The sequence below is a fragment of the Macaca thibetana genome, chromosome 10 (assembly GCF_024542745.1).
Source record: "Macaca thibetana thibetana isolate TM-01 chromosome 10, ASM2454274v1, whole genome shotgun sequence".
NCBI lineage: Eukaryota > Metazoa > Chordata > Mammalia > Primates > Cercopithecidae > Macaca > Macaca thibetana.
This window is the reverse complement of record NC_065587.1, coordinates 93,884,437-93,911,696: the sequence shown is the minus strand read 5'-3', so window position 1 is coordinate 93,911,696 and position 27,260 is coordinate 93,884,437. Positions and strand designations below refer to the sequence as shown.

Here is a 27,260-nt window from a genome sequence, read left to right as displayed (position 1 = left end):
TAAAAAGGGAAAGCCTGCCAGGGACCGTGGTTCACACCTGTAATCCCAGCACTTTGGGAAGCTGAGGAAGGCAGATTGCTTGAGCCTAGGAGTTTGAGACCAGCCTGGGCAAAATAACAGGACCCTGTCTCTACAAAAAATCCAAAAATTGGCCAGGTATGGTGGCGTCGTGTACCTGTGGTCCCAGCTACATGGGAGGCTGAGTTAGGAGGATCACCTGAGTCTGGGGAGGTCAAGGCTGCAGAGAACCGTGATTGCACCACTGTACTCCAGCCTGGCTGACAGAGAAAGAAATAAGAAATCTGAAAAGATCACAGAAGTAAAGCAGTATTAAAATAATATATAGTTTTTGTCCATATAGGTTTTTTTTGTTTGTTTTTGAGACAGAGTCTCACTCTGTCGCCCAGGCTGGAGTGCAGTGGCGCAATCCGCTCACTGCAAGCTCTGCCGCCTCCCAGGTTCACGCCATTCTCCTGCCTCAGCCTCCCGAGAAACTGGGACTACAGGCACCCACCACCACGCCCGGCTAATTTTTTTTTTGTATTTTTAGTAGAGACAGGGTTTCATGGTGTTTGCCAGGACGGTCTCGATCTCCTGACCTGGTGATCCACCCGTCTCGGCCTCCCACAGTGCTGGGATTACAGGTGTGAGCCACCGCGCCCAGCCCCATATAGTTGTTTTATTTCAAAATGGTTTGTGACAGCCAAAACACATATTAAAACAGTGATATTAACTGGTTGGTCTTTCTTTCTTTTCTTTCCCTCTTTCTCTCCCGCTCCCTCTCCCTCTCTTCTTCCCTCCCTCCCTCCCTTCCTTCCTTCCATCCCTTCCTTTCCTTCCTTCCTTCCTTCCTTTTCTTTCTTTTCTTTCTTGACAGAGTCTTGCTGTGTCACCCAGACTGTAGTGCAATGGCGTGATCTCGGCTCACTGCAATCTCTGCCTCCCAGATTCAAGTGATTCTCCCTCCCGAGTAGCTGGGATTACAGGCACCCACCATCATGCCCCACTAATTTTTTGTATTTTTGTAGAGACAGGGTTTCACCATGTTGGCCAGGCTGATCTCGAACTCCTGATCTCAGGTGATCTCCCCGCCTTGGCCTCCCAAAGTGCTGGGATTACAGGCATGAGCCACTGTGCCCGACTGATACTAACTTACTCAGAAAATGACTTTGCCTCAGCCATTTGATTTGTGTTTGGTTATAGAAAAATATTACAAAGTTTATTGTTAAAAATATATTAGATAAACCAGAAGTTAACTATTCTAATTAAGGGTTCTTTTTTTAAACCTTTTTCAGATTGCATTGACATTGTCTTTGTGACATTTTTATATCATGGATTTTGATTTCTTTAAAAAAGAGGGAAAGTAGGCTGGGCGCGGTGGCTCACGCCTGTAATTCCAGCACTTTGGGACGCTGAGGTGGGTGGTGAGACCATCCTGGCTAACACAGTGAAACCCTGTCTCTACTAAAAATACAAAAATTAGCCGGGTGTGGTGTCTTGCGCCTGTAGTCCCAGCTAATCAGGAGGCTGAGGCAGGAGAATCACTTGAACCTGGAAGGCCAGAGTTTGCAGTGAGCCGAGATGGCGCCACTGCACTTCAGCCTGGGCCACAGAGCGAGACTCTGTCTCAAAAAAAAAGAGGGAAAGTAAAACACCCTATAAATATTTAATTTAATTTGAAACAGAATATGAAAAAAAAGTGGAGTATTTTTTCCCCTCAAGTATGTTTTGGTTCTAAAAATAAAAATAGAACAAATTAAAAGTTGAGCAAATATATTAAGCAACAAACCGTGCTTGTTTGTAAATATTACTGTTCTGGAACTTGAAAAAGAATTATCCGGGGGGCGTGGTGGCTCACGCCTATAATCCCAGCACTTTGAGAGGCTGACACGGGTGGATCACCTGAGGTCAGCAGTTCGAGATCACCCTAACATGGTGAACCCCACCTCAACTGAAAATACAAAATTAGTTGGGCGTGGTGGCGCATGCCTGTAATCTCGGCTACTTGGGAGGCTGAGGCAGGAGAATCGCTCGAACCCGGGAGGCAGAGGTTGCTGTGAGCCAAGATCATGCCATTGCACTCCAGCCTGGGCAACAAGAGCTAAACTCCGTCTCAAAAAAAAAAAAAAAGAAAAGAAAAGAAAAAGAATTATCTGAATGAACTGGATTCCTTCTTAAAAAACAAGGTTTCAGCTGGGTGTGGTGGCTCACCACGGTAATCCCAACATTTTGGGAGGCTGAGGCAGGCAGATCACGAGGTCAGGAGTTTGAGACCATCCCGGCCAATATGGTGAATCCCTGTCTCTACTAAAATACAAAACAATTAGCCGGGCCTGGTGTTGCACGCCTGTAGTCCCAGCTACTCGGGAGGCCGAAGCAGGAGGCAGAGGTTGCAGTGAGCTGAGATTGCACCACTGCACTCCATCCAGCCTGGCGAAAAAGCAAGACTTGTCTCAAAAAAAATAAAACAAAGCAAGTTTGACCCTGGGTGAGACCCCCACCCTCAGCTCACTGGAAGTCAGGGGCACGCTCTGAGGGCAGGAGGGGCTTTCCTGAGCTCAGGTGGGCCGTGTTCCAGGAAATCCCAAGTACTGCCGCTTCCTTCACAGCCTCTGGTCAGAGGGAGGCTCTGACCAGAGCCTCATCATTTTCGCACATCAGAAAAGCCTTACTGGGAAGCAAGAGTGTGTGCCTCCTGCCAGCAGAGACAGAGGGGGGGCTCCCAACCAGGTCCTGCTCCAGGTGCCAGGAGCACGCCAGCGCTGCCCTCACGGAGCCCACAGCCCTGTTGGGGATAAAGGAGACTTGGGTCAGGTGCCACCTTAGTGAGGGCCACACAGGACAGCCCAGGCTCCGCCGGTCCTGGTAGCCCATGCTTCTATTATGTGGTTTGCTGAAGGATTTGGATCTATCAAACCTACTGAAAATCCTAAATCACTTCTAAATGTTCAGAGTTGGAGTGACCATAAATGTCACTTACACAAAGGTAAATTAGAGGACATTGACTTTTTTTACCAGCAGATTCCTAGTAACATTCATTTACACTAAGTTTCTTGGCCCACCTGAATTATTCAGCTTAAAAATATTGTTTTGTGACTTTTAAAGAATATATCTGGTGGAAAAATAATCATTTTCAATTTTCAGAAGACATTCCCGGGGCCAGTTATATAGCTGTGATTGACACCTGTCATCTAGCTGGAATAGATGTTCATAGAGACAATGAAGAGTTAACTTTCGGTTGTCTAGTAAAAAGAAATCCAGCAGAAATCGGACGGTTCCGTGAAACACACCCTGAACCCAGATCCCTGCCACGGACAGAGGGTCTGGGCAACTCTGTCCTTTCCCTGGTCTTGGCCTAGCCCCTTTTCCTTCCCACAGTGTGAAGCACATCTCCTGTCCCCTACTCATCCTGCACGCTGAGGACGACCCGGTGGTGCCCTTCCAGCTTGGCAGAAAGGTGGGTCCTGGCCTCTGCCTCTGGTGTAGCTGGCATCTTGCACACTCAGCCAGTGTGGGTGAGCCAGGCTGGGAGTGGGCAGATGGGAAGGCAGCCCCTGCATGCTGCATCATGGGCCGTGCACCAGCCACGTCAGGCTCAGGAGGCCACCTCATCCTCCCTGTGTCACCTCCAGGCTGCTTCGGAAGGACATGGGAGGTCTGGTGTCAAGGTTGGGCAGAGGCCCACTGATGCTGTCTCCAAGAAGAACTATGAAAAATAAGCAGATAGTTCCCAGTCCTCACACAGGGGTTCTCAGGGCAGGCTGCCTGTGTTATCAGAGCCCAGGCAGTTCCCAGTCCTCACACGGGGGTTCTCAGGGCAGGCTGCCTGTGTTATCAGAGCCCAGGCCAACCTGGCACTTGGCTGGAAGGGCTCATCAGTTATGGGCTGAAGGCAAAGAACCCCTTGATGAGGATCTCCCAAGCCCATTGCAGGGGTCAGTCAAAATTCATACAGAAACTTATAGCCTGTTTCCTTGCCTTTGGAATTGCACTGATGTCAGAACCAGACCATGTTGTCTGTGGGGCCTCAGTGTTTGCTTTTGCTGAATTTGCTTTGACTGTCAGCAAGTTGGATTGGATTTGTGGCTCAGAGTAGGGTAAGAGAACGCAGCCTGGGTCTTGGTAATGGCAGGGCAGGGTAAACTAGTTGGGTGCGTGCAGGCCTGGTCCATGGATTCAGCCCAGGGCTGGGAGCACTTCTTGCTCTGACAGCCCCCATGCAGTGAGGCTCCATAAGGCACACAGATGACAGAGCCATACAGGGTAGGGGCAGGATGCAGAGCCGCCCAGCAGCGTATAGCTCAGGCCCACCCACGCTTGCCGACATGGGAGGGAGGGGGCTGAGATGGGCATATCAAGCCCATCTTAGCTAAGCCTGAGGCACATACCCTTTGTCCCAGCTCCTGAAGACTGTGCCATCCCTGCCATCAGAGCCTCCCAGGCACCTGGTCTGGCCCATCCACCTAGCCACTCCCCAGAGGAAGGGCAGTCTGGAAGGTGTGAGGACAGTATCTTGAGTGGTGTGTGTGCCAAGGAGCCAAGCCTGGGGCCTGGCTCCTGCCAGCCCACCCCTGGGCCTCCTGGTTGTGACTGGCTGTGGCAACAAGCAGTGTATGTGGGACTCTGGACTGGTTTCTATTGAAGGGGAGGCTGCCAAGCTGATGTTCCTCAGGCTGGGACCCCCATGCCAGGCCACTGCCTCAGTCTCTGACCCCTTTCTCTCCCCAGCTCTATAGCATCGCCGCACCAGCTCGAAGCTTCCGAGACTTCAAAGTTCAGTTTGTGCCCTTTCATTCAGACCTTGGCTACAGGCACAAATACATTTACAAGAGCCCTGAGCTGCCACGGATACTGAGGTGAGACATTCTCTTCCCACCCAGGCGCTTCGTCTGGGCAGCAGTGGCTCACATCTAAGCATGCAACCGGTGGCAGCTGCTGAAGTTGCTCGCGGGGGGGCCTCAGTGGGGCCAAGAGTCACAGTGATTTGGGAACCTTCCATTTCCTTGGCAGAGGGGTGTGAGAGAGTGCCTCTCTCCCCCTCCAGGACTGTTCCCATGATCATGCAGGGTAAGCCGCCTCCCTGTTGTACAGGATGTACAGACCCACACAGAGGGGCACACACGCTCACAGGTGGCCACACATTTGAGAGCACACAGACACAGACACCCCAGATGCTCGCAGACCTCGGATCTCTTCCACACACCTCTCAGATGTACATGCTGCCCCTGGGCCAGCTCCTCAAAAGCCTGTTGGTCCCCAGCTGCTTCTTGAGGGGACGCTGTGCTCCTGGACTGCCCTGCACTGGCAGGACATGGGCGCCAGCCCAGAGAGCCATGAGTACCTACCTGGGCCTGAGTGAAGAGCCCAAGCCTGAGGGTGAGGCCTTGACAGTAGTGACAAGGGCAGCGTGTGGAACGGACCAACCCCCAGCCTTCTCTGTACTGCCCTGGGCCCTATGCAGGTTGCTGCCCAGACTCGCCTACCTGCCCGTCAGAGGACACAGGCTCCACCCCACCGCCTGGCTGGTGTGGCCTTGGGCAAGATGCTAACCCTCCCTGTGCATGGGACAAGGCTTCCGAGCCCAAGAGGGCATGTGGTACTTCGATCCTGAGCACTGGATCCATGGAGGGGCTGCTGCTAATGGTGATAGGGTTTTTTGTTGTGTCGTGCCAGTCGGCTCCAAAAAGTAGGTCAAGGTGCCAGTTTCTCCCAGAAGGGGACTGAAATTGGTGGCCTGAATTGCCTCCCGGTGCTGTATATCCTACGGGTAATTCTACTGCAAACTTCTGCTTTTCTCCAGCCGCCTTTGGAAGTGCCAGAGGCAAAGCTGTGTCCCTTTAGCGGTTTGCCATTCCTGGGCACAGGGACCTGGGTTGCTGAGGGGACAGTGGGCTCAAAGAGTATGGGTTTGCTTTGTGGTTATAATTTTCCCCCTTATAAAAGGAAGATTATAGAAAATTTAGACCAGAGAATAGCTCTGAAGTTGAGGGTCAAGAATCAGAGGCCTTGTGTCCGTGCCTGTGTGTTGGGCTTTGGCACCGTGCTGCTTGTGCCCTGCCTAACTCACTGAATGCTGCTCTGGGCTACAGCGAGTCCTCACAGGGCTCTTGGCTGCCTCCTCTCTGCACAGCCTCTGCTTCCTTAGATGGCAATGTGAGGACTGTGGAGAAGGATCTTTGCTCAAATCTGAGCTCAAATGATTGGCTCCTGATTGTCCTGTGGTCTAGGGAATTCCTGGGGAAGTCGGAGCCTGAGCACCAGCACTGAGCCTGGCTGGGGGAAGGAAGCATGAAGACCTCTGCCCTCCTCCCATTTTCCTCCAGTCAGCAGCCTAGCATCCTGGAGCCCCGGGGGGCCAGCACCTGCAATGCTCAGGAGCCCAACTTGCACCAGGAGAGGACTCAGATGCCAGGTGGGGAGGACCCTGCAGGCCTGCAGTGCCCAGAGGCCTGAGCGTGGCTGTGTGTAGAAAGCGTGGGTGGCAGGCACGTGGCTCTCCTTGCCGCTACGCAACCTGAGATCTTGTTGGGAGATTTATTGACAGCAGGCAGCCATCACTGCCTGGTTGATGCTGCACTGAGCTGGGCAAGGGGAGGCCGGGCAGGGGACTCTTAGGGCTCAGGACCATGCTGAGCTTTCCGACACCACCCACAAAGAACGTGGGGTCCAGGTTCTTTCTGCCCCTTCCCAGCACACGCAGAATGACTCCAGTGGTTCCATCGTCCCCTCTTGCCCTGTGTACCTGCTTGCCTTCGTCGGCTGCCCTGCCTCCTCTGGGCTGGCCCACTCACCCACAGTGGAGGTGCCCAGGATCTGCACTTCCTCCCCTTTCACCCACCTGTACGCCTAACCTGGCCTTAGACTGAGCTTTATTTAAGAATAAAATTGTGGTGGTGGTCCTTTTGTGTCTCTGCAGCGCGAGAAGGGTCAATGTTGCCTGCTGCCCCGCACACTCTCAAAGCCCCAGAGCCGCCCACAGCCCCAGCCAGGCTCAGAGCTCAGCCTCTAGCCGCTTTGGAGCCACTCCATGACTCAGCGTCAGGCTATGAAATTTCCATTTCCAGCAGCTCAGAAATTTGTCAGGAGTAGGAAGTTTTGTTCACCTGCCCACCCCCCTTTCTCCAAGTTGCAGGCCGAGCATCAGCAGCTGTGGGCTGGCAGGGAGCCCAGAGGTCCTTGCGGTTGCACTCCCTCTTCGCTGGGGTACCCTGAGCTACCTACAGTGGCTCTCAAATCCAGAGAACACTTTTCCTACACAGGGGAGCAGCTGAGTAGACATTCCTCCGGAGGTCAGTCATGAAAACGCTGGCCCCCTTCCTGGCCAGGGTATGTCCCTGCTCCCCGTCTCTAATTAGGATGTCATTTCTGTTCTGCCCACCCATGGCCCCGCAGACACCACGTGCCCCTGGGTTGGGATCTCCCTGCACAGCCATCTGAGCCGGGAACCCACGTGGCGTCCCAGACTGTCTCTGCGAGGCTATAGGAACCCCTAGGGGAGCCAGGCAGCCCCTTTAGGACGCAGGTGGACTCCAGCATAGAGCCCGAGGCTGCTCTCCTGGCCTTGTCCCGTATTGTGGCTCCTGACCACGAAGCAGAGGCGACCTGCTCTACCTGGGCTAGCCTTCATCTTTTCCTCATTTTTTTGTCCATGTAAGCTACTTTGGATCCTTGGCTGGGGGACTGAGGCAAGATATAAACTAAAAATACAAGCTCCTAGTGGGTGTTGTTTTTTGAGACAGTCTCACTGTGTTGCGCAGGCTGGAGTGCAGTGGCACAATCATAGCTCACAGCAACTTCCACCTCCTGGGCTCAAGCAGTTCTCCCACCTCAGCCTCCCAAGTAGGTGGGACTACAGGCACATGCCACCATGCCCAGCTAATTCTTGTATGTTTTGTAAAGATGGGGTTTTGCCATGTTGCCCAGGCTGGTCTCGAACTCCTGAGCAATCCTCCTGCCTTGGTCTGTCAAAGTGCTAGGATTACAGGCATGAGCCATTGCACTCAGCCAAGCTACTAGTGTTTTTTGCAAAACTGACAGATGCAGATCAGAGTGAGATGGGTGCACTGTGTGGCAGCTGCTCCGCCATCATCACCTGTCAGCTCATTACATCCAAGTGCCCTACCCAGGGCTGCTGAGCTCCGTTGTCCAAGCAACTAATCCCTGGGAGAGAACCCCACAGACCTGGGGAGGCAGACTCCCAGGGCACCATCTTGGTGCCACCCACCCAGGTGCATGGTGGGTGTGGGGACAAGGACAACCTGGCAGCACCAAGCCCTGCACAAGCAGGTCTCAGGCCAAGGACACCCACGGCACTCCGGCATCCCAGTTTTTGGGTCTTCAGGGTAGCACTGAGCCCTAGGCTCGTTTCTCCCGATTTCTTCATCTGCAACTATACAATTGAGGGGGGATGTTTTGGTCCCCAGGGCCAGGAGTGGGAGACAAAAGCTGCAGGTGCAAAGGGACCAGCACAAGTCACACCAGAAAGGCCAGTGTTTCTTATCCCCAGATAGCATGTTTAGTAATGGCTGGATTTGATAGGATTTTAAGAAAATAGCTAGCTTGGCCAGGAACAGTGGTTCACAACTGTAATCCCAGCACTTCGGGAGGCTGAGGTGGGTGGATCACCTAAGGTCAGGAGTTTGAGACCAGCCTGGCAAACATGGCGAAACTAAAAATACAAAAAATCAGCCAGGTGTGGTGGTGGGTGCCTGAAATCCCAGCTACTCAGGAGGCTGAGGCAGGAGAATTGCTTGAACCCAGGAGGTGGAGGTTGCAGTGAGCCGAGATCGCGCCACTGCACTCCAGCCTGGGCAACAGCGTGAGACTCCGTCTCAAAAAAAAAAAAAAAAAAAAGCTAGCTGTTCAGGTACACATGGCCCCAGGTCCCACACCTTGTGGAGATGCAAACTTTTCTGCCCTCAATCCCAGAATGATGGGGTATAATTCAGGCCCAGCTCTAGTTTCAGAGGGGGGACCTGCAGCCCACTTGCAGGTCTCATCACTGCACTGGCACCACCCTGGGCCTCAGGCCTGTGTTCTCTGCTTCCCACAGCCTCACAATACCACCTGCAGTTGGTGAAACACAGACCCCACATCAGCCAACCACAGCCACAAAGGTTTAATCAGTTTATCTCACAAGTCAGTAACAATGAGGGGCACAGTGGTGGTCAGGGTGGTGGCCCCAGTGACCAGCTCAGGGAGTATGGCCTCCTCCACACAGCCACTGCCTGGGACAGATGCTATCAGGGCACGACCACGGCCCAGCACTTGCCCCACTCAATAAAAGGCTGTAGTGCTCTGGTGGGCTGTGCACCGCATGCAGATCCTCCTGGTGGGCACTGGAGGCCAGGGTGAAAAAGAGCCTCCCTGCAGCCCAGATCCAGCATGCAAGGTGCTAGATTTCTCAGCAGTTCCACAGGGAAGGACAGTAGCCTGTCCCTGCTCTCTCACTTGGGCATGGGAGGCAGGCTGGCAGCCTTGGGGAGGGGCAAAGCTGTGAAGGGCTCACCCCCACTTCCCAGTGCCAGGCCTGCTGTCTACGCAGAGCAGAAACGGGTTCTTCTGGGACCACTGGTCCTTCTTCCAGACGAGGCTGTGGCACTGGTGGAAAGGGAGGGAGAATGGAGCCTGGCTCTTGTGTGTACAACAGGAAATGCACATTAGGACACAGCGGGAGGCAGAGGGAGGGCACAGACCTGCCCCCAGCCAGGCAGAAAATGGGCCTCCCCAAGCACAAAAGTGACCAAGTACAATTTTCAGTTGCTAAAACAAGACTAGTTTCATTTCCATGTGTAGTTATTTTCTCTTTTGAATAAGCAAAACCAAGCTAAGCTGCATCAGCCAACTTCATCTTGACCAAGACCTCTGAGACAGCAGACACAAGCACCCACTCCAATGTACCCCTCGGTCATCCCGAGTTCCAAGCACCCACACAATGCCCAGGATGGCTACAAAGGGAAAGCCCCATCTGGGTCCATGACCCATATACCAGGTGCAGAGCCAGGACAGAGGGCAGGGGGCTGTGAAGGCAATACCTGGAGGATCCAACCCCTCCCAGCATGGCCAGGAGGCAGAGCCGGGCAGGGTGACTGGGGCTACATGGGGCTTGGCCCTTCCCTGTGGCTGGCAGCCCAGATGCTGCAGTAATACATCCCCAGGCTTCACTACAGTCACTGGCCCAGACCCCAGAATCCAGAGGCTCAACACTAAAGACATCAGCTAATACATAGCAAGATGCGTGCAAAGTTCTAGGGGAGCCCAGCAGGCGACTTCACCTGCCTCCCACTCTGGTACTGTCAACTCTGTACAAACCTCCCCTTTGTACTGTCAACTCTGGCTTCCTTTACAAGAAACCAGGAGCACTTCTAGCACATTCCTCCTTTGCCCTGCTCTCTCAAAACCACCCTGACCTCCACGGCCCCTCCTGGAAACATGGTACTCAGAAAAGCAGGGACCACCAGCGGCTGGCAAAGTGCTTGGGGAAAAAAGGAGGTGCAAAGTCAGCAAGAAAACAAAAGCCCGCTGGTCCCGCCAAGGCAGGGTGCGCCTAGTCCCGGGGAATGTTGGGGGGCGGGATCTGCAGGTCGGAGGGCTCCACGCCCCAGATCTCCCGCGCATACTCCGTGATAGTCCGGTCACTGGAGAACTTGCCCGAGCAGGCGATATTCCTGATGACCTTCTTGGTCCACCCCTTGGGGTTCTGCAGGGAAGAAGATGAAATTAGTCTCTGGCGTCACAGGGCTAGGGGCTGCTAAGAGCATGGGATTCCAGAACTTTAGGACTGTTTCCAAATGAGCTCTGAGCCTTGGGGCTGTCCACTGGAAGAGGAGGACATTACAATCAATTGTTTATTGAAAAGGGGACCCCACGGACCAGGAAAGCTACCACATACCTAGATACAGGAAGCAAGGAGCTGGAGAGAAGGTCCCAGCCTTGAAAATTCCTGCTAGGGCATGGCCCCCAAGATGACGATAGGGATAGCACCAGGTAAGAACTGCCCAGGCAGGGGCCGGGTGCAGTGGCTCACGCAATCCCAGCACTTTGGAGGGCGAGGCGGGCGGATCACAAGGTCAGGAGATCGAGACCATCCTGGCTAACACGGTGAAACCCCATCTCTACTAAAAAATACAAAAAATTAGCCGGGTGCGGTGGCGGGCGCCTGTAGTCCCAGCTACTCAGGAGGCTGAGGCAGGAGAAAGGCGTGAACCTTGGAGGCGGAGTTTGCAGTGAGCCGAGATCGCACCACTGCACTCCAGCCTGGGTGATAGAGCAAGACTCTGTCTCCAAAAAAAAAAAAAAACCTGCCCAGGCAGATCCAGTGCCAGCGGACATGGCCAAGCACTCTCCTTCCACCAGGGAGCCTCACAGCTGCCGCAAGCTGCAGCTTGCACCAGGCCAGGCTTTCCTCGAGGCCAGCCCTGACTAAGGGAAGAGAAGGTCCCTCCCAGGGCCCTGCCTGGCACTCAGTTTCCAGGCCCCACGTTCTTTTCTTGGCCATTAGGAGCTGTTTTTTCAAGGGAGGGAGTGACAGTGACAGCTTCCCTCAAGGCATCCACAGCCGACTGATGACAAATCAGAAACACAAACCCCTCTGGCCTCGGCCAACAACCTACTCAGCTTGGGAAATAAACAATCCGACCCAACACGTCTACACGGACCCATCCAGCTGCTCCCCCAGCCTCTGGGCCCAGGAGCCTCACCCGGTACAGCTGGTCCACCTGTGCCTGGCACTGCACATAGGCTTCATAGTCTGCAAACACCTTGAACCTGGAATGGGAGAAAGGAGGCTGGGCCAGGGCAGCAGGGAGCCCTGCCCACACTGTCCCGAGGGGAGAGTCCCGGGGCAGGAGGCCAGGCACCATCCACCTGGTCCTGCCTGGAGCGAAGGGGCCCATGCACCTGGTCAGAGCCAGGCTGCACCGGGCCCATTTGGCCACGGGGCTTCTCTGTGAGGAAGGACTTATGTCCTGGGACGGTATTTCAGGAAAACCTTATTTCAACCCAACACTCCTTCAAATAAACTGGCATTTAAAGTGCATCTTCCACAGGCCTCCTGGGCAGACAGTGGAGAGCCCATGGCATCTCCTCGGGGCAGGGGGCACTTGTTGGGCAACGGCATCTCCATTTGCCGTCTTATCTCAAGTCTGACTGGGATTTGCCTACACAGGAAATACTGACTTGCAGTTCCTGATGTGCTGAACAAAAATGCCAGATTTATGACTCTACAAATGCATTTCTGTTCACTATCGAGTCAGAAGCACACTTCACGAAATGCAGAGTTCACAATTTTAAAAGCACTTCCTTTATCACAGACCTCAGCAGGACCCAGGTTCCAGCCCAGATCCCAGCATGTGATCAGAGCCGGTGTGACTGAAGCCAATAGGTGACACAGTCATTAAAGAGCAGCAGACAAAACTAACCCAAAGGCAGCTGAAAGTGGAGGACAGGTGAATTCCCAGCCCTCGCCAGATTCAACTTTTGCCAGCAGGGTAAAGAACTGCCCTGTGCTGCAAACCTTACAAAGTCTGTAACTCTAGATAAACCATATCATGTGCTAACTTCACCGAAATAAAACACTAACTTTATAATGTTTCATCGTTGCAAGTGAAATCCATTTTCACCACTGCCTATCACTGGCACTGACACCTGTCTGGGTTCCGCAGCCCTTGTGTGCCCCCTACCCCACCCCAGGGAGTTCTGGGCCCATGCTCCCCCTACTGGCCTGCTGGGACATGGCTGCCCCTGGGACTTCCAACCACCAGATGACACCCCCTCCTGCTCAGCACATTGGTCCACAAGGCCTGGGGCCTGGACTCTGCTGCTGTCTCTCACTGCTCAGGGCCCCCTGGCATTGCCACAGGCCATTGCAAACTCCCAGCTGGAGTCTAAGGCTCTGCCCAGTAAGGTCTCATAGGCACAGTGGAGACATCCTGAAAGCATGAGTTTCGCTCTCCAAACAAGGTGCAATATCCAACCCACAAAGAGGACCCCTCCCTCCCTCCCTCCCTCCCAGCCGGCCAACCAGGGCGCAGTCAGTCCCACCTGTCATGGTGCATCAGCATGTTCACGACATCCTTGAAGCAGTCTGGCTCCTTGGGAGAAAAAAAGCCACTGCTGATCTGGTCCACAGCCTGCTTCAGCTCAGGCAGGCGGTCGTAGTACTCCCTGGCATTGTACCTGCGAGGCAATGGGCCAGGAGTCAGCAGCCAGCACCCCAGGTAGGCCACCTTGAGGGACAAGCCACGTTGGTGCCTGGCACAGCCCCTGCCCCAGGATGGCCCTGGGAGCTCAAAGCCTGCATGGTCCAGGGCAGCAGCCAGTGGCCATGGGTGGCTATGAGGCCCTTGAGCAGGGACCCACTCGAGCAGAGATGTGAAGTCAGCCTAAAGCCAATCCCATCTGCTCCTTTGACTGTTAAAGAAATGTCATCACTAGCAGATCTGCTAGGATATACTGGCTCATGCCACATTCCTAGTGGAGAGGGCCACTCAGAACTTGGCTCACTGTGAAATCCTGGGCAGAGCTTTTGAAAAACAGACTGCCAGGGTGGCAGGAAGTGAAGTGGAGCACCCTTGGTGGGGACCTCAAAGATGGAAAAGGAAAAACGCAAGCAAGACCAGACAGGACAAGGCAGAGCTAAGTGGGTGAGGGAAGGATGGGCAGACATGGACATCCCAGGACGGGGCCCAGGCGGGAGAAGCTGTGTGAGGGTGCAGAAAGGGTGCATAGGCCTGTGTGCTCGGGACGGTAAGGCGCAGCTCTGACTTCAGATGGCATGTGCGGTTTCACCTGACTGCACGTGAGGCCTCACGGGCTCCCCAGCACTTCAAGACAATCAGGCAACACTGCCTTTTATTTGTAATTATCGCTTGGAATCAGGCCCGTGCCGGATTCCTCATGAACGTCCAGGACATGAAGAACAAGGAAAGACTGAGAATCTGTCACAGACCAAATGGCACTGGGGAGACCTGATGGCCACACACAGCTGAGTGCCCTGATGGGATCCTGGGATGGGAAAGACAGTAACAGAGCCTGGTGGAGTCGCAATGGAGTGTGGGCTGCAGGAGGACCAGTGCTCCGAGCTCAGTGCAGCCAACGGAGGGGCGCGGGGAGAAAGTGGATGAAGCTCTGGGTACTGTCTTCAGGATCCCCGGCTGCCCCCGCTCCCTGCGGGCACATTTAAAATGTTTCCAAAATACTATTTTTAAACTATTTGTAACAGTTACAATTAGACTAGGGAACCTTAACAGCAGGCAAGCCCCAGACAGCAGAGTGCTCCGGCAGAGCGCCCCAGCAGTGGAGATCCCGCCCAGCCCCAGCCCATTTGTGTGGGGCTGCGTCCAGCCTGTGCCCCAGGGGGCGTCCCTCTAGGAGACCTTCCCCAGGGGGAAAAGGCCTTTCCTGGAAGAGGAGCCCCTGGTTTGGACCCCACGGATTCAGCCTCAGAGCCAAGACAGCAGCAGCCCAGCATCCCCGTGGCCTCGCCCAGAGCCCGGACCCTGTCCACTCCGTGCACCTGGAGAGAATGGTCACCCCTGCAGGCAGGCACACAGCCTTGGGCGGCACTGACCCTGGCACACCGTGGCCTGGCTCCAAGAGCCCGGTCCAGCCAATACCCCCAGCCCAACACCCTTCATTCTCCATCCTCACGCTGCCAGGTGCCCAGGGGCACAGGAGGGGGCTCGCACCCTTTCCGGTCCAGGGCCTCAACATCCTCCACCCGCAGGCCGAAGATGAAGAGGTTCTCGGCCCCAGCCTCCTCGGCCATCTCCACGTTGGCGCCGTCCATGGTGCCGATGGTGAGGGCCCCATTGAGCATGAACTTCATGTTGCCTGTGCCCGAGGCCTCGGTGCCTGCAGTGGAGATCTGCTGCGACAGATCAGCGGCCGGGATCACTGTGGAGGGGAGCACAGGAACAGGACCCCAATGTCCTCAGCCACAAGGCTCACTGCAGGACGAGCCGGCCCATCCACCCAGGGCTGGGGCATGGAGGGACCAATGTGGTGGCGGCGCTCCAGCCCCCGCTCCCGCTCCCGCTCCCGCTCCCACAGGGGACCAGGCTGGACACGGCTACCCGCCTCTGCAGGGCTCCCCTTCATGACTGGGGCAGCCTTGCGGCAGAGGGTCCAAGATGGAGGCTCCTGAGGAGCCCCCCCCAGGTGGCAAAGGATCTCTGCACCAAAACCTTCCCAAAACCAGGCCTAGCCAAGGAGCCAGTCCTGGCTCGCTGACGTCACTCCCTAGATCCCTGCGACCTTGATCAGCCCCAGCAGCTCCCTGGATCCTTTCAGGAGAAATGTAGAATTGCATAGAGCCAGAGGGCTGGAAAGGCTGAGGGGCAGCGACCTCGTGGGCACCAGCAGCTGCCAGATGCCACAGCCCTGCGCTTTCTCTGTGCCTGTCCCTCGGGACTGGTCACTGCTCCCAGGCACGCTGTGACTGCACACAGTGACTATACAACCTGCTCTCCGCCCTCATCTCGGGCTGCAGCCCAGCCACAGCAACAGTGCTGGGGAGAACAGGGCCCTGAAGCCAGCACCAGACTCCAGACCAGGCGCCCAAAGGCCTGCTCTAAAGATGAGCAGGAGTCAGCTGGCCCCAAAGACACATGAGGGAAGCCTCAGGCAGCGTGGGGGAGAGAAGACGCTTCGGTCAGAGGAGCAGGGAAGGAAGAGCCACGCCACTGGAGTTCCTGGCCAAGTCGGAGGCAAGCCGGCCCGTGAGTGCCTCAAGGGACCTTGCTGGCCAGGCACCACTAAAGAGGGGGAGCGATATGGACACCAAGGCAGCAGCCAGGGCACAGGGACGGTGCCCAGGGACCCCCCCCTCCACCACTGAGCTTGCAGGGCAACAGTAGATCAGCCCTCTCACCTACACCATGGCAGCCTGGGAAGTCCAGGCGGCCTGAACTAGGGGGGGCCCTTGGCCCTCGGCGGCAGGAGGGGAGCACGAGAAGGCCAGGCTCAGATCTCTCACCATCTGGTGGGCAAATCACTTTCCTGCCCAGAAGGGCCCATAGGGGTGGGAACCGATGGGCTCCAGGGCATGTGGCAGCGCATGCCAGGGTCTCCCCAGGACTGGCCCAGGCTGCCCTCAGGAAGCACAGATGAGGCAGGTGCTGCCACCTGAGAACAGTGGTGGGCCCAAGAGCAGGCAGGCAGTGAGGAGCAACGACGTGGGCGGAGGAGGGGCAGCGGGGTTGGGGGAAGCTGTGGGCCCACATCCCCACTGGCCTGGTGCATGTCCTGCCAGCAGAGGGGCCCAGGGCAGAAGGCATGGCTGATGGGCAGGAGGAAAGGGCAGGGGAGGGAGGGTACAGAGGGCAGGCCAGGCAGGCACGGCAGTGAGGGTGCCCAGATGGGGGATGATACTGCCTGTGACGTGCAAGGTGCCCCGGGACGCACTGAGTCCTCCACACTGCACAGGGAGCACTCCCCAAAGCCATTCCCTGCTCGCCTGCAGCCCGGCTGGTGAGGCCTGGGTGTCCAGGCAGAGCTGAACCGGCTGAGGACGAAAGGCCTGGGGGCCAGTACAGTGCCCGTTCCTGGGCAGGGGTGAGTTTTCTGTCTGACACAGGCTTCCAGAGTTACCTTTCTCAGCCAAGGACACGCGGTAGTTCTCCAGGAAGATCACTTTCAACCTGTCACCCACAACTGGGTCATGATTGACGACGTCGCCAATGGACGTGACCAACTTGATGATCAGCTTGGCCATGTGGTAACCGGGCGCTGCCTGGAGAGGGGTGAAGGTGAAGGTTTTTAGCATCAATGCGTTGTTCGGGCCCTCGGAGGCACTCCTGGTTCCTGGGGTCTGTAGGAGGGTGAGGCCAGAGCCACAGGAGCCTGCCGCCGGGAGAGTCAGTAGAGGAGCTGGGGAGGCCACGCTGGCCCCAAGGCCTCAGCCTCTGCTGAGCGCTCAGACCACATCCAGAAACGTGTCTGCCTCAAGTCTGGTTTTCTGGTTGTTGTCAGGTTTTCAGAAATCACAACGTAAAAGAGACCAGGATTTCTAGAGCTGCCGACTGTCAGGAAACAGAGAACTGTCCCTAGGGACATACTGGGACACGCTAGAGGGACACATTCGGAAAGAGCCAGGCTACGGCGGACAGACAACCCGATGTCTGTAACAGACAGACCGTGGGGGAAACCTACAGAGAACCGAGACACCACGGCAAGTCCAAGGTGAGAACTCACTGGGCCCTCCCTCAGACCAACTTTTAGAAATATCTGTCACTTCACAAAGTCGACTGGGCCAGGGACCCATGAGGTATCCAAGTGAACATTTCACGACACGGAGGACTCCTGTCCAATGCTTTAGGTGTGACGGATGGTGGGTGCTACTGTGTGGTGATGTTTCAGTCTAGCCCCATTGTGGTTCTGGTGGAAAACAGCATTTTATGAAGAGGAATGCTGACGTACGTAAGACTGAAGAGCTAGAGTGTCTGCCGTTTACTGGGAAATGCTTCAGCTAGTCTGAGGGATAGGTTTACGGTTTTGCTACAGTTCTTCCTGCTTTTCTCTAGGTTCAGATGTTTCTTTTTTTTTTTTTTTTTTTTTTTTGTGCTGAGACAGGGTCTGGCTCTGTTGTCCAGGCTGGAGTGCAGCAGTGCAATCACAGCTCACTGTAGCCTCAATCACCCAGGACAATCGATCCTCCTACCTCATCCTCCCAAGTAACTGGGACTACAGACATGCACCACCACACCCAGCTAATTTTTGCATTTTTTTGTAGAGATGGGGTTTCACCACATTGCCCAGGCTGGTCTGGAACTCCTGGGCTCATGCAATCCACCCACCTCGGCTCCCAAAGTGCTGGGATTACAGGCGTGAGACACCGTGCCCGGCCTAAAATTTTCACAATAACATTTAAAACTTTTTCAAACTCCGTATCTCTATAGACTTCACATACTGAAATACTGACAAATAAAATGATGCAATTCCAAAATTTGCTTCAAAAACAGCAGGTGACAGGAGTGGACAGAGACCAAATGGGGTGTGCCAGGAGGTGGTGGAGCCCTGAGGAGTGCCCGCCCCTCTGACCAGCTTCCCACTCGCTGAAGGCAGGGAGAGGGTATCCTTCAGGCTGCACACAGGCCCCAGCACCCCCAGGCCCCAGCCTTGCCATGAAGAGCTGGGGTGCCTCACACAGTCCAGACTCACTTAGGGCCACTGCTCCAGCAGGACCCTCCTAAGGACGCTGCACCCCACGGCAGCCCCACAGTTCTGGATTAAGACCAAGCTACTAGAGAAACACGACAGGAGGTGGGGACACTGGCCGCAGACGGCTGATGAGTATGACGATGTGACCTGGGACTCGATGACAGCACATCTAGGACTCTGAAAGTATGTGTCATAGTAAATAAAGTGAACTGAAAGCAGGCAATGCTCAGGGCATGTGCAGGTGATGAAGCAGCCACAGCGCCCTGTGCCTACTGGGCACCATGCAATCCTATGGGCACAAAGAGAAAGGACACCACCCCCTCTGAGGTGGGCACCAGCAAGCCCACTGGGGACTGGCCCTCTAGGCTGGGGACCCCCTCCGATGAGCTGGGCAGGGAGGCTTCCATCCCATTCTGACCCTCTACAGGGTCCCCACCCGACAGGCACACCAGTAGGGCCGGTGACCGCTGGGCACCCGGCTCCTCAGTATGGATGTGGCACCACGAGAAGCATGCAGGCTGCCCACCCACCGTCCCTGGACCAAACCCCACAGAGAGGACTACAGAGGACGTCACTCACCTTGCCCCCAATCATAACAGTCCTGGGCACAAAGGCCTTGGCCGGGTCTCTCTTGATTCCTGCAGGACACACAGAAGAGACTCACACAAGGCACCGGGAGCCGGACAAGCCTCTGCTGGGGCCCAGCAACATCAGAGGGCGACCCTGAGGCAGGACAGGCAGGCTCCGCCGTGAGTGTGCTTCAAGCCCCAGTGACACGGGCGGCAGCGGCACAGGGCCACTGGCCACCCACTGCCCACCCACCAGGAACCTGCCACTTACAAGGGGGCGAGGCCACCCTGAGGTCTGCACTTAGGTTCCCAGCTGGTGAGGAAGGCCAGCCAGGACCAGTGACGAACCCAGCAGCTGACCCGAGCAAAGATGCTGTTTGTTCCCAGGGGCTCAGAGGAAACGCTGCACCTCAGTTTCCAGAAAAGCCCAATACAGGAGCTTCCTTGGGTTTGGTCACCAGTGTTCGAGGCCCCTGTACATGAAGGGCACACTTGTGGGTTTTGTCTGGTTTTGTTTCTTGAGACAGTGGCGCACTCTGTCGCCCAGGCTGGAGTCTCTACCTTCCAGGCTCAAGCAATCCTCCCACCTCAGCCTCCTGAGTAGCTGGGATCCTAGGCACATGCCACTGTGCCCAGCTAATTTTTTCACTTTTTATAGAGTTGAGGGTCTCTCTATATCGCCCAGGCTGGTTTCAAACTCCCAGGCTCAAGCAATCCTTCCACCTCAGTCTCCCAAAGTGCAGGGATTATAGGCGTGAGCTACCGCGCCTCACGCTCTACCACTCTTGTGTTTTTTGTTTTTGTTTTTGTTTTTAAGAGTCAAGGTTTAGCTCTGCCACCCAGGCTGGAGTACAGTGGTGTAATCGGGGTTGAAAGCAGCCACAAACACCTGGGCTCGAGTGATCCTCCCCTCCTCAGCCTCCCAAGTAGATGGGACTACAGGCACCAACAGGTTGCCACATGCAGCTAATTTTTTCACTTTTAGTACAGATGGGGTCTCGCTTTTTTGCCCAGACCGGTCTCAAACTCCTGGCATCAAACAGTCGTCAGGCCTCAGCCTTCCAAATCCTTGGGATTACAGGGGTGAGCCACCACACTGACCTTAAATTGTGTTTTAAACACATTGTTTGGATGACACAAAGAAAAAGTGGCAACCTCAGCCTTGTGGCTGTGGTGCCATCAGCCTGCAGGGGCGCTGGGTGAGACCTTGTGTCTCCCTTCTGCCTTGCTGGGACAGGGGGTGAGGGCCCCTGAAGTTCTTCACAGAGAGGATGGAGGGTCAAGCCATGACGGCCAGCTCACTGCCAGCCCAGCAAACAGGCTGTCCTTGCCAGGTCATGGGTTTGCAGATTTCACAGGAGGTTCCTACAAAAAGGGGATGAGCGGCCACCCTGGACAGGTGTTCACCAGCGAGCCGGGCCTGGGGGGAGCAGCAGGGAGTCAGGCCGATGTGTACCCCCTGGCCCCAGGCTCCAGGAGGAACACAGCTGCCCCTTAGTGCTGGATCTTGTCACTTCTGGAAATCAGCAGAGAACAGGAAAAATGAAACACACAGATGATGATTTCAGCACAACTAGGAAAGAAGGCAACCATGCAAACTCCAGGCCACAGTGGGCAGGGGACAGGGTCCTGGGAATCCTAACCTCTGGGGAGGGGCACTCTGGGCAGAGGTCCGGTCCTGGGGGCCACCAAGGAGCCCCCAGGGGACAGCAGGCTCAGGCAAGTGCCTCTCCCACAAGGGCATCCTCACAAGGCAGGTCCTGGCATCCAGGGGAGCCTCCTGCCCAGGTGAGACCTGGAGAAACAGCGGAGACGCAGCCACAGGGAGGTGCCACGGACTGGGGAAGCACGGCCTTGGCCCAGCAGAGGAGCTGCCTTGGAGGGCTGAGAAGCCTATTCCGAATAGCCCCAGGCGATCCAGCTCACCCTAACGTAGCAGTGGAAGTCAGCACCCAGCCCTGCTACAGGCCACAGGAGGGGAGTGAACCCCTTCGCGAATCACATACCCTTGGTGACCACCAACTTGGAAAGACATGGAGCCGAATGCAAGGCCTCAGGGAGGGAGGCAGAGAGCACAGGAGAGGAGCAGAGGGCATGGGAGGAAAGTGCAGCCGGGAGACGCTCCAGAGAGCTGTGCCACCCCAAGGACAAGGACAAGCCAAGTCCTGAGAGAAGTAGGTACCAAGGAGGCAGGCTAGAGAAAGCCACCTCACGCCACACTGCAGCCCAGAAGCAAAAAACCAAACAGAACCAAACACACGTTTCAGACAACTTCCCTGAAGTCCAGCAACATGTTCAACAAGCACCCTGAGTACTGACGAAAATGCCGCGTTAACAGCCAACACCAAGACACGGCAATGACAGTGAGTCACTCATGAGATCGAGAACTCAGACCTCACCAGACTTCTGCACACACATCCACCCTCCAGACAGTGCCCAGCAGGGCCCCAAAAGGCACTGGGGGAAGGAAGTGGAGTCAAGACTGGCATGTTCAGCCAAACCAACCTTCGTGGTGAAGGGTCCAGGCTATTTTGAACAAGCAAGAATTCAGGAAGGTTGTTCCCATGAGCCAGTCATGAACTAGGCACAAAGCGCCGGCAGGGCTGGGCAGCACTCTGCAGGAGGACCGTGAGGAGCAGTGAACATACTCACCTGCAGACTCAAACTGACAGAGCTAGGGACAGGAGGAAGGGCAGAGTACTGATGCTGTGAGCTCTGACAGTGGGGCAAGGAGATGCATGTCCACACGTACATGCACACACACAAGCACACGTGTTTACACGCATGCACACACATACATTTATGCACGCACACACAGACATGGGGCAAGGGGGAAGACCAGTGGGAGCGAGCACCAGCCTGTTGGCTGCCTCCTGTGAACGGCTGGAAATCACAGCGGGTTGTTCAAAGCGAACGAACCAAGCAAGCGGAAGCAGAGCGTCTGGGAAGCCTGACGGCCAACACTAAACGACGACGCAACAACTGACTGTGGGGGCAGCGGAGTGGGAGGAAGGGAGGGGTGACCCGCAACTCTCACTGTCGCTCACGAATGGGACCAAGCGCTGTGCAAGCGGAGGACTCCGGGTCACCACCAGGGACACACAGAGTGTCACAACTGCAGGAGGAAAGCGGGGCAAAGAAAGGTGATGCAAAGTTCCCATGCACCACCTCGGAGCCAGGAAGCCACAGCCCTGGGAAGCATCATCTCCCGTGGTGCCCACACAGCAGAGGGGTCCTCAGTGGGGGTGGCCTCCAGCCTCTGTCCTGCTGCGTGTGTCTCAAACGCACCCAGACCCTCCACCCCATCGAGGCTTACTCATTGGGAATAGTAAGATGTATTTCCAAGAGGAGCTTTGTATCGGAAAGGAGGATGTGTGGTTCCTTTGGTTTTTAAAATACCTACTTTATTAAATTACAAAACTTTAGAAACCTAGTTTTTCCTTAAGGTTTTATTATCTAGTAAACCTAGCAAATAGTCACATTGACTTCTGGAGGTCTCTGATTCATGTTTGTTCTCATAATTAAATGTCCTCAGACAATATAAGATACATGTGTAAATTTAACACATACTATCTTAATTTTTATAAGTATGCTTTAAATGCCTCTAATAAGCATAATCTTTCTAAATAAGATTAGTCTCACAGAGATAATAACTAAATTTAAAATAAAAACTGAAGGCCCGGTACAGTGGCTCATGCCTATAACCCCAGCCCTTTGGGAGGCAGAAGTGGGTAGATCACTTGAGGCCAGGAGTTCGAGACCAGCCTTGGCAACACAGTGAAACCCTGTTTCTACAAAAAACACAAGGGCACAGTGGCGTGCGCCTGTTGTCCCAGCCACTTGGGAGACTGAGGTGGGAGGATTTCCTGGGCCCTGGGAGGTCGAGGCTGCAGTGAGCCGTGATGGTGCCACTGCACTCCAGCCTGGGCCTTTCGGGTGTTTAACTGTTCACCTGCTCACGTGAGGCCTGGCATGGGGCACACAGAAAAACGTGGCTTTTGCTTAAAATAAATGTGCCACATCACACATGCCCACGCCTACACACGCACAGCCCGCACCATGACAAAGGTCCAGGGTCTGCGCACAGCTGGCGGGCAAGGGTAAGCCTTGGGCCCCGCAGTGCCATCATGCAGGTGATGCCGGCACTCACGGTTGTACAGGGTGATGACGTGCAGGCAGTTGAGCAGTTGCCGCTTGTACTCGTGGATCCTCTTCACGTGCACATCGAACATGGAGGAGGGGTTGATCTTTACCTTGTACTCCTTCTCCAGGAAGGCTGAGAACTTAAGCTTGTTTTCCTGGGAGAGTGAGGGGGAGGGATGGCTGGAGACTTCACCAGGACTCCACCCACTGACCCTGTGGCTTCCTGCTTCGAGTGCCCTGTGAGGAGCGCCGCAGGGAAAGGGCAGGGGTATACAGGATGGAGCTCAGGGGCAGAGATGGCACCAGGGGTCTTCTCATGGGACAAGGGGAGAGAGCGATGCTGAAGGTGGGTCTGTACCAGGAATAGGGGATAAGTGAGGAGCCGGCCCCGGAGCACGCCTGGAGCCAAGTAGAATACACTGCAGAGCCAGGCGTGCAGGCAGGGGAGCAGCGTGGGAGCGGGACAGCTGAAAGGACTACAAGAACTAGTTCTGGCCTCTAGGAGGAGGCCAAGCTCGACGGGCTGTGTAGAATGGCCTCCAGCCTGCTGAGGTTTGAAGGCTGCCGTCACTGGCCCCGGACTAGCCGAGGGGCTGCTGCCGGTGCAGACAGTTCGTGTACCTGCACAGCTCTCCAGGGGCAAAGATGGCATCACGCTGGAATTGGCTTCTAGAGGCTTCCATACAGAACTGACCCGTGGTGGAGGGTTGAGGAACAGGCAGGGCTGGCCTGGGGTCTGTACTCAGCTATCTACCACGTGACCTGTCCTCCTCGGGGCCCTCATCTGTCATCTGAAAGGCTGAGTGGGGCAGAGAGACCTCAGGGGACCCTAACAGCCTCACCCTCAGTCCTGTTCCGAGTCCCCACTAAAGCCCCAGTGGGTACCCCAGGACCTGTGTTGGGCTTGCAGGAGGGCTTGGGGCTGGGGCGTACCTGCCTGGCTGTGGGAGGGCTGGGGCCAGGGCGTACCTGCCTGGCTGTAGGAGGGTTGGGGCCAGGGCGGACCTGCCTGGTTGTAGGAGGGCTGGGGCCAGGGCATACCTGCCTGGCTGTGGGAGGGCTGGGGCCGGGGCTCGGGCCAGGGCCAGGGCCATGCCTACCTGTTTGACCTTGGCCACGTCCCTGATGAATGCCTCGTCATTGACCAGTGGCAGCAGCTTCTTCAGCTGGCTCAGGTCAGTCAGAAACTCCTCCCCAATTTTCTGGAGAATGTAAAGGTTCCGCTCACTGTGGGCCCTAGCCACTTGCCCTCCTCCCGTTGTCGCCCATGCCCCTGCTTTCCCCTGGGATCTGCTCGTCCAGCCTCTCCACGCATCTCACCTCTCAGGCTACAGGGTCACCCCGGCAGCCCCTCCCACCTCTTCTGATCTTCTGAGAGGGCTCTGCAATGTGGCCCAGTCCCACCAATTCAAATGCCCACAACAAACACACAAGCCTCCCTCAGCCACCGTTCCTAGGGTTCTGACGTTGAACATCCCATCACCACCCAAACCCCAAAGCCATCCTCCGGCTGCCCTCCACCAGCACCTTCCCTGCCTCCACAATGCAGCAGGCAGCCCCCTCAAAGCCAGCACCTCACCCAGGTGCTGCCCGCAAACACTCGGCCACCTCTCCTCACTCTGCCCAGGCCCGCCTCAGACTGCACGGGAGCCACGCTGCCTTCCAGGTCCCAGGGGCCCGTCCCCCAGCACAGGACATTGGACCCGTTTGCCCCAGAGCACTGATCCCTCCCTCTTCATTCCCTCTTCAGACCTCAGCTTTCCTGGGAAGCCTTCCCTGACCATAGCCCCAGGTGAGTGGTCCCACCCTCCCAGCCGCTGGTCCTGGCCTGTAGCACAGGGCCTGACACCTCAGCGCTCGTTTCCCTCAGGAGCCTGCATAGGAGCCAACATACAAACAGGAAATAGGCGCCCAGCCTGGCAGACTCTCCTGGCAGTCAGCTGCCTCTTGCCTCTTTTGCAATGGCCCCGTGGCTGCTCTGAGCCACACCCCAGCCCTCTCTAAAGCTCAGCTTCTGAACTCGCACACAGGACCCGCCAGGCCCCACTGGGTGACTGCCCAGCTCAGCGCCCATGTTCAGGGGCTCAGCTCTCATGTCTGGAAGCCTACAGGTCAACACGTGAGGGACAGACTCCTGCCTACTCAGCAACCACTCAGCAGGGGCTGATGACACGGCCAGTGGTTCTCAGCCCAGGCATACCCAAAGGCACAGGCAGGGCCTGGCGCTCACCTCCACGATGGTATCGGCCAGCCCCGGGTTGCACAGCAGCAGCCACCGGCGGGGGGTGATACCGTTGGTCTTATTCTGGAACTTCTCTGGCTCCAGTTCATAAAAATCCTTAAAGCTGCAAACACAGAGAACAGGGAACTGTCACAAATGCTGTGCCTTGAACCAGGTGAGCAAGAGACCTTAAGGCCCTTTTAAGGAGGTCCCAGGATCCCTCAAGCTCAGTGTTTCTGTTCTGTTTTCTGAGAACAGTGACCGCGGCCGCTGCAGGCTCTGGGAGCCATACAAAGGCAGCGCCTGCACCCCAGGGCCTCTGTGGCTGGCTGTGTGGTTTGCCCAACTACACCCTCGCAGGCATCAGAGCCTGGCCATTCTCCGGAGCGGTCCATGCGGAAACAGGTGTCCAAGTCATGACAGCCGAGACCGCAGGACTGTAGGGCTTGAGAAGCTGTGGTCGGTTTCCTTATCGCTACTGGGGAGGGGCCCAACACAGAAGCTTGCTGTGGGTGCCATGCACAGAGCCTGCAGCCCAGCCCCGGGCACAGAAGCCCCCGCTCCTGCCCGGTTTTGCCTGCCCAGCACGCACAGTAGACGCCCAGCACATGCTAGGTGAAAGAGTGGGAGTGATTCCTAGATCACGCCCCACCTAAGAGGGGCAAGAACGAGATCTGACCTAAGAATCCCTCCTTCAAGCCCTGTCTAAGCCCCGCCAGCGGCAGGAGGACCAGTGGTGCAGAGCCTCCGACTGGACCCCCAGGAAGGCAGGGGCGCGGGAGAGCAACAGGAGACAAAGCCGTCTCCCCATTGCCCACAGGGCCAGAGGCCCCATGTGCTGGTCGGTGAATGCACAAGGCGTGACCCTGACAGGGTGTTCTGGGCAGCTCTGTCATTGCCATCGAGGCAGGGGCCTAGTGGCATGGGGTGTGTGCCGTACAGCTGGGTCCATGTGTTCGGTGGCTGGTCCTAGGTGCAGGCCTGGGTGTCAGACACAGCTGGCCTCCCTCGGGCAAGCGCCCCACTCACACCGACTGTTTCACAATCTCCGAGTGGATCCTCGCCACACCGTTGACAGCGTGGGACCCAATCACACACAGGTGGGCCATGTTGATCCGCTTGCAGTCCCCCTCCTCGATCACAGACATCCTGCGCAGGCGGTCCACATCTCCGGGAAATAGCGCGGCCACGTGCTGGTGCCAAAACACAGAGGCAGGTAGGTGGGCACGGGAGGCCCCACGGAGACCCAGCACTCCCCATGACCAGGGGACAGTCCATGACCACCCACAGGAAGCTCTGCTGCCTCCAGGGAAGTCCTGGGGCTGCGACAGCCGGACCTCACTCAAGTGCTCCCAGCGCCAGCAGCCACTTCAGAGGCATCTCACAAGGGCCCGGGGCCAGCTCCAGGAGGAGGCTCTCGCTCACTCCACTCCCCAGCCCAGGAAAGGGCCCAGCCCAGCCCAGGGACCCACAGGGCTACTGTGTCTGAGGAAGATGGGTCTGAGGGAGAGAACATGCAATTTAATTTACAAAGAGGAACCTGGGACAGCTGTGGCTCAGGCGTGGGGATCAGCCAACAGCTCTGCCAAGGGACAGCCCCCAGCCCCAAGCATCTTCTGCTAAATGGAGGGTGCCTCGTTCAAGGAGTAAAGCACCTCCTCGCCTAGGCCAGGTGGGGGGCCGTTGGCATGGGTGTAACCGCCACCCCACACGGCCACCTGGGCCCACACTCACGTCCAGGTGCCGCTGGTTGATGGCATAGATGATTTCCAGGTGCCGCGGCAGCAGCTTCTCAAACATGGACACGGGCCAGCGCTCCAAGGCCTCAGGCAGCACGGTGTGGTTGGTGTATGCACAGGTCTTCTTCGTGATTTCCCAGGCCTAGGCCATTCGAGAATGTTCCCATGTGTTTGTTTAGAAACAAGCAGCTCTCTGGCCAGCTGCCTAGGCGGGTTGAGCATCCAGGATCCCAGGCAGATGCTGGGTACCCCAGGAAGGGCCACCCTCCCCTCTGCTCTCCAGGGTGGATCTGGAGCCCTCTGAAAGCCTGACACGCAGCCCAGAGCCCTCAATCTGCTGATGCAACCCATCGAAGTGTGACGTTATGGTCCAGTGCGTGACACACACACAAGTAAGACACACTCGCCTGCTACCTGGGGTCACCTTCA

At 56.2% G+C, this 27,260-nt stretch overlaps 2 protein-coding genes across 3 annotated transcripts in view; one reads left to right on the top strand and one right to left on the bottom strand.

The window, feature by feature from the left end:
• ABHD12 (abhydrolase domain containing 12, lysophospholipase) overlaps nucleotides 1–12,590 on the top strand; it is a 77,198-nt gene extending 64,608 nt beyond the window's left edge. The window contains exons 11-13 of one of the 2 annotated variants that reach the window (XM_050745491.1): nucleotides 3,379–3,457; nucleotides 4,729–4,856; nucleotides 12,312–12,590. In XM_050745491.1, coding sequence (XP_050601448.1) covers nucleotides 3,379–3,457; nucleotides 4,729–4,856; nucleotides 12,312–12,354 — 250 coding nt within the window. In that variant the 3' untranslated portion in view covers nucleotides 12,355–12,590. Of the gene's footprint in view, nucleotides 1–3,378; nucleotides 3,458–4,728; nucleotides 4,857–6,227; nucleotides 6,900–12,311 lie in introns of those variants that run through there. The other variant, XM_050745492.1, reaches the window with a different exon arrangement.
• Nucleotides 9,095–27,260, bottom strand: part of PYGB (glycogen phosphorylase B) — a 59,838-nt gene continuing 41,672 nt past the window's right edge. The window contains exons 10-20 of the mRNA XM_050745465.1: nucleotides 26,827–26,973; nucleotides 26,122–26,285; nucleotides 25,102–25,216; nucleotides 23,972–24,073; nucleotides 22,879–23,026; nucleotides 18,739–18,797; nucleotides 16,591–16,732; nucleotides 14,688–14,895; nucleotides 13,042–13,176; nucleotides 11,700–11,766; nucleotides 9,095–10,699 (exon numbers count right to left, since the gene is read on the bottom strand). Coding sequence (XP_050601422.1) covers nucleotides 10,547–10,699; nucleotides 11,700–11,766; nucleotides 13,042–13,176; nucleotides 14,688–14,895; nucleotides 16,591–16,732; nucleotides 18,739–18,797; nucleotides 22,879–23,026; nucleotides 23,972–24,073; nucleotides 25,102–25,216; nucleotides 26,122–26,285; nucleotides 26,827–26,973 — 1,440 coding nt within the window. The 3' untranslated portion in view covers nucleotides 9,095–10,546. The remainder of the gene's footprint in view (nucleotides 10,700–11,699; nucleotides 11,767–13,041; nucleotides 13,177–14,687; nucleotides 14,896–16,590; nucleotides 16,733–18,738; nucleotides 18,798–22,878; nucleotides 23,027–23,971; nucleotides 24,074–25,101; nucleotides 25,217–26,121; nucleotides 26,286–26,826; nucleotides 26,974–27,260) is intronic.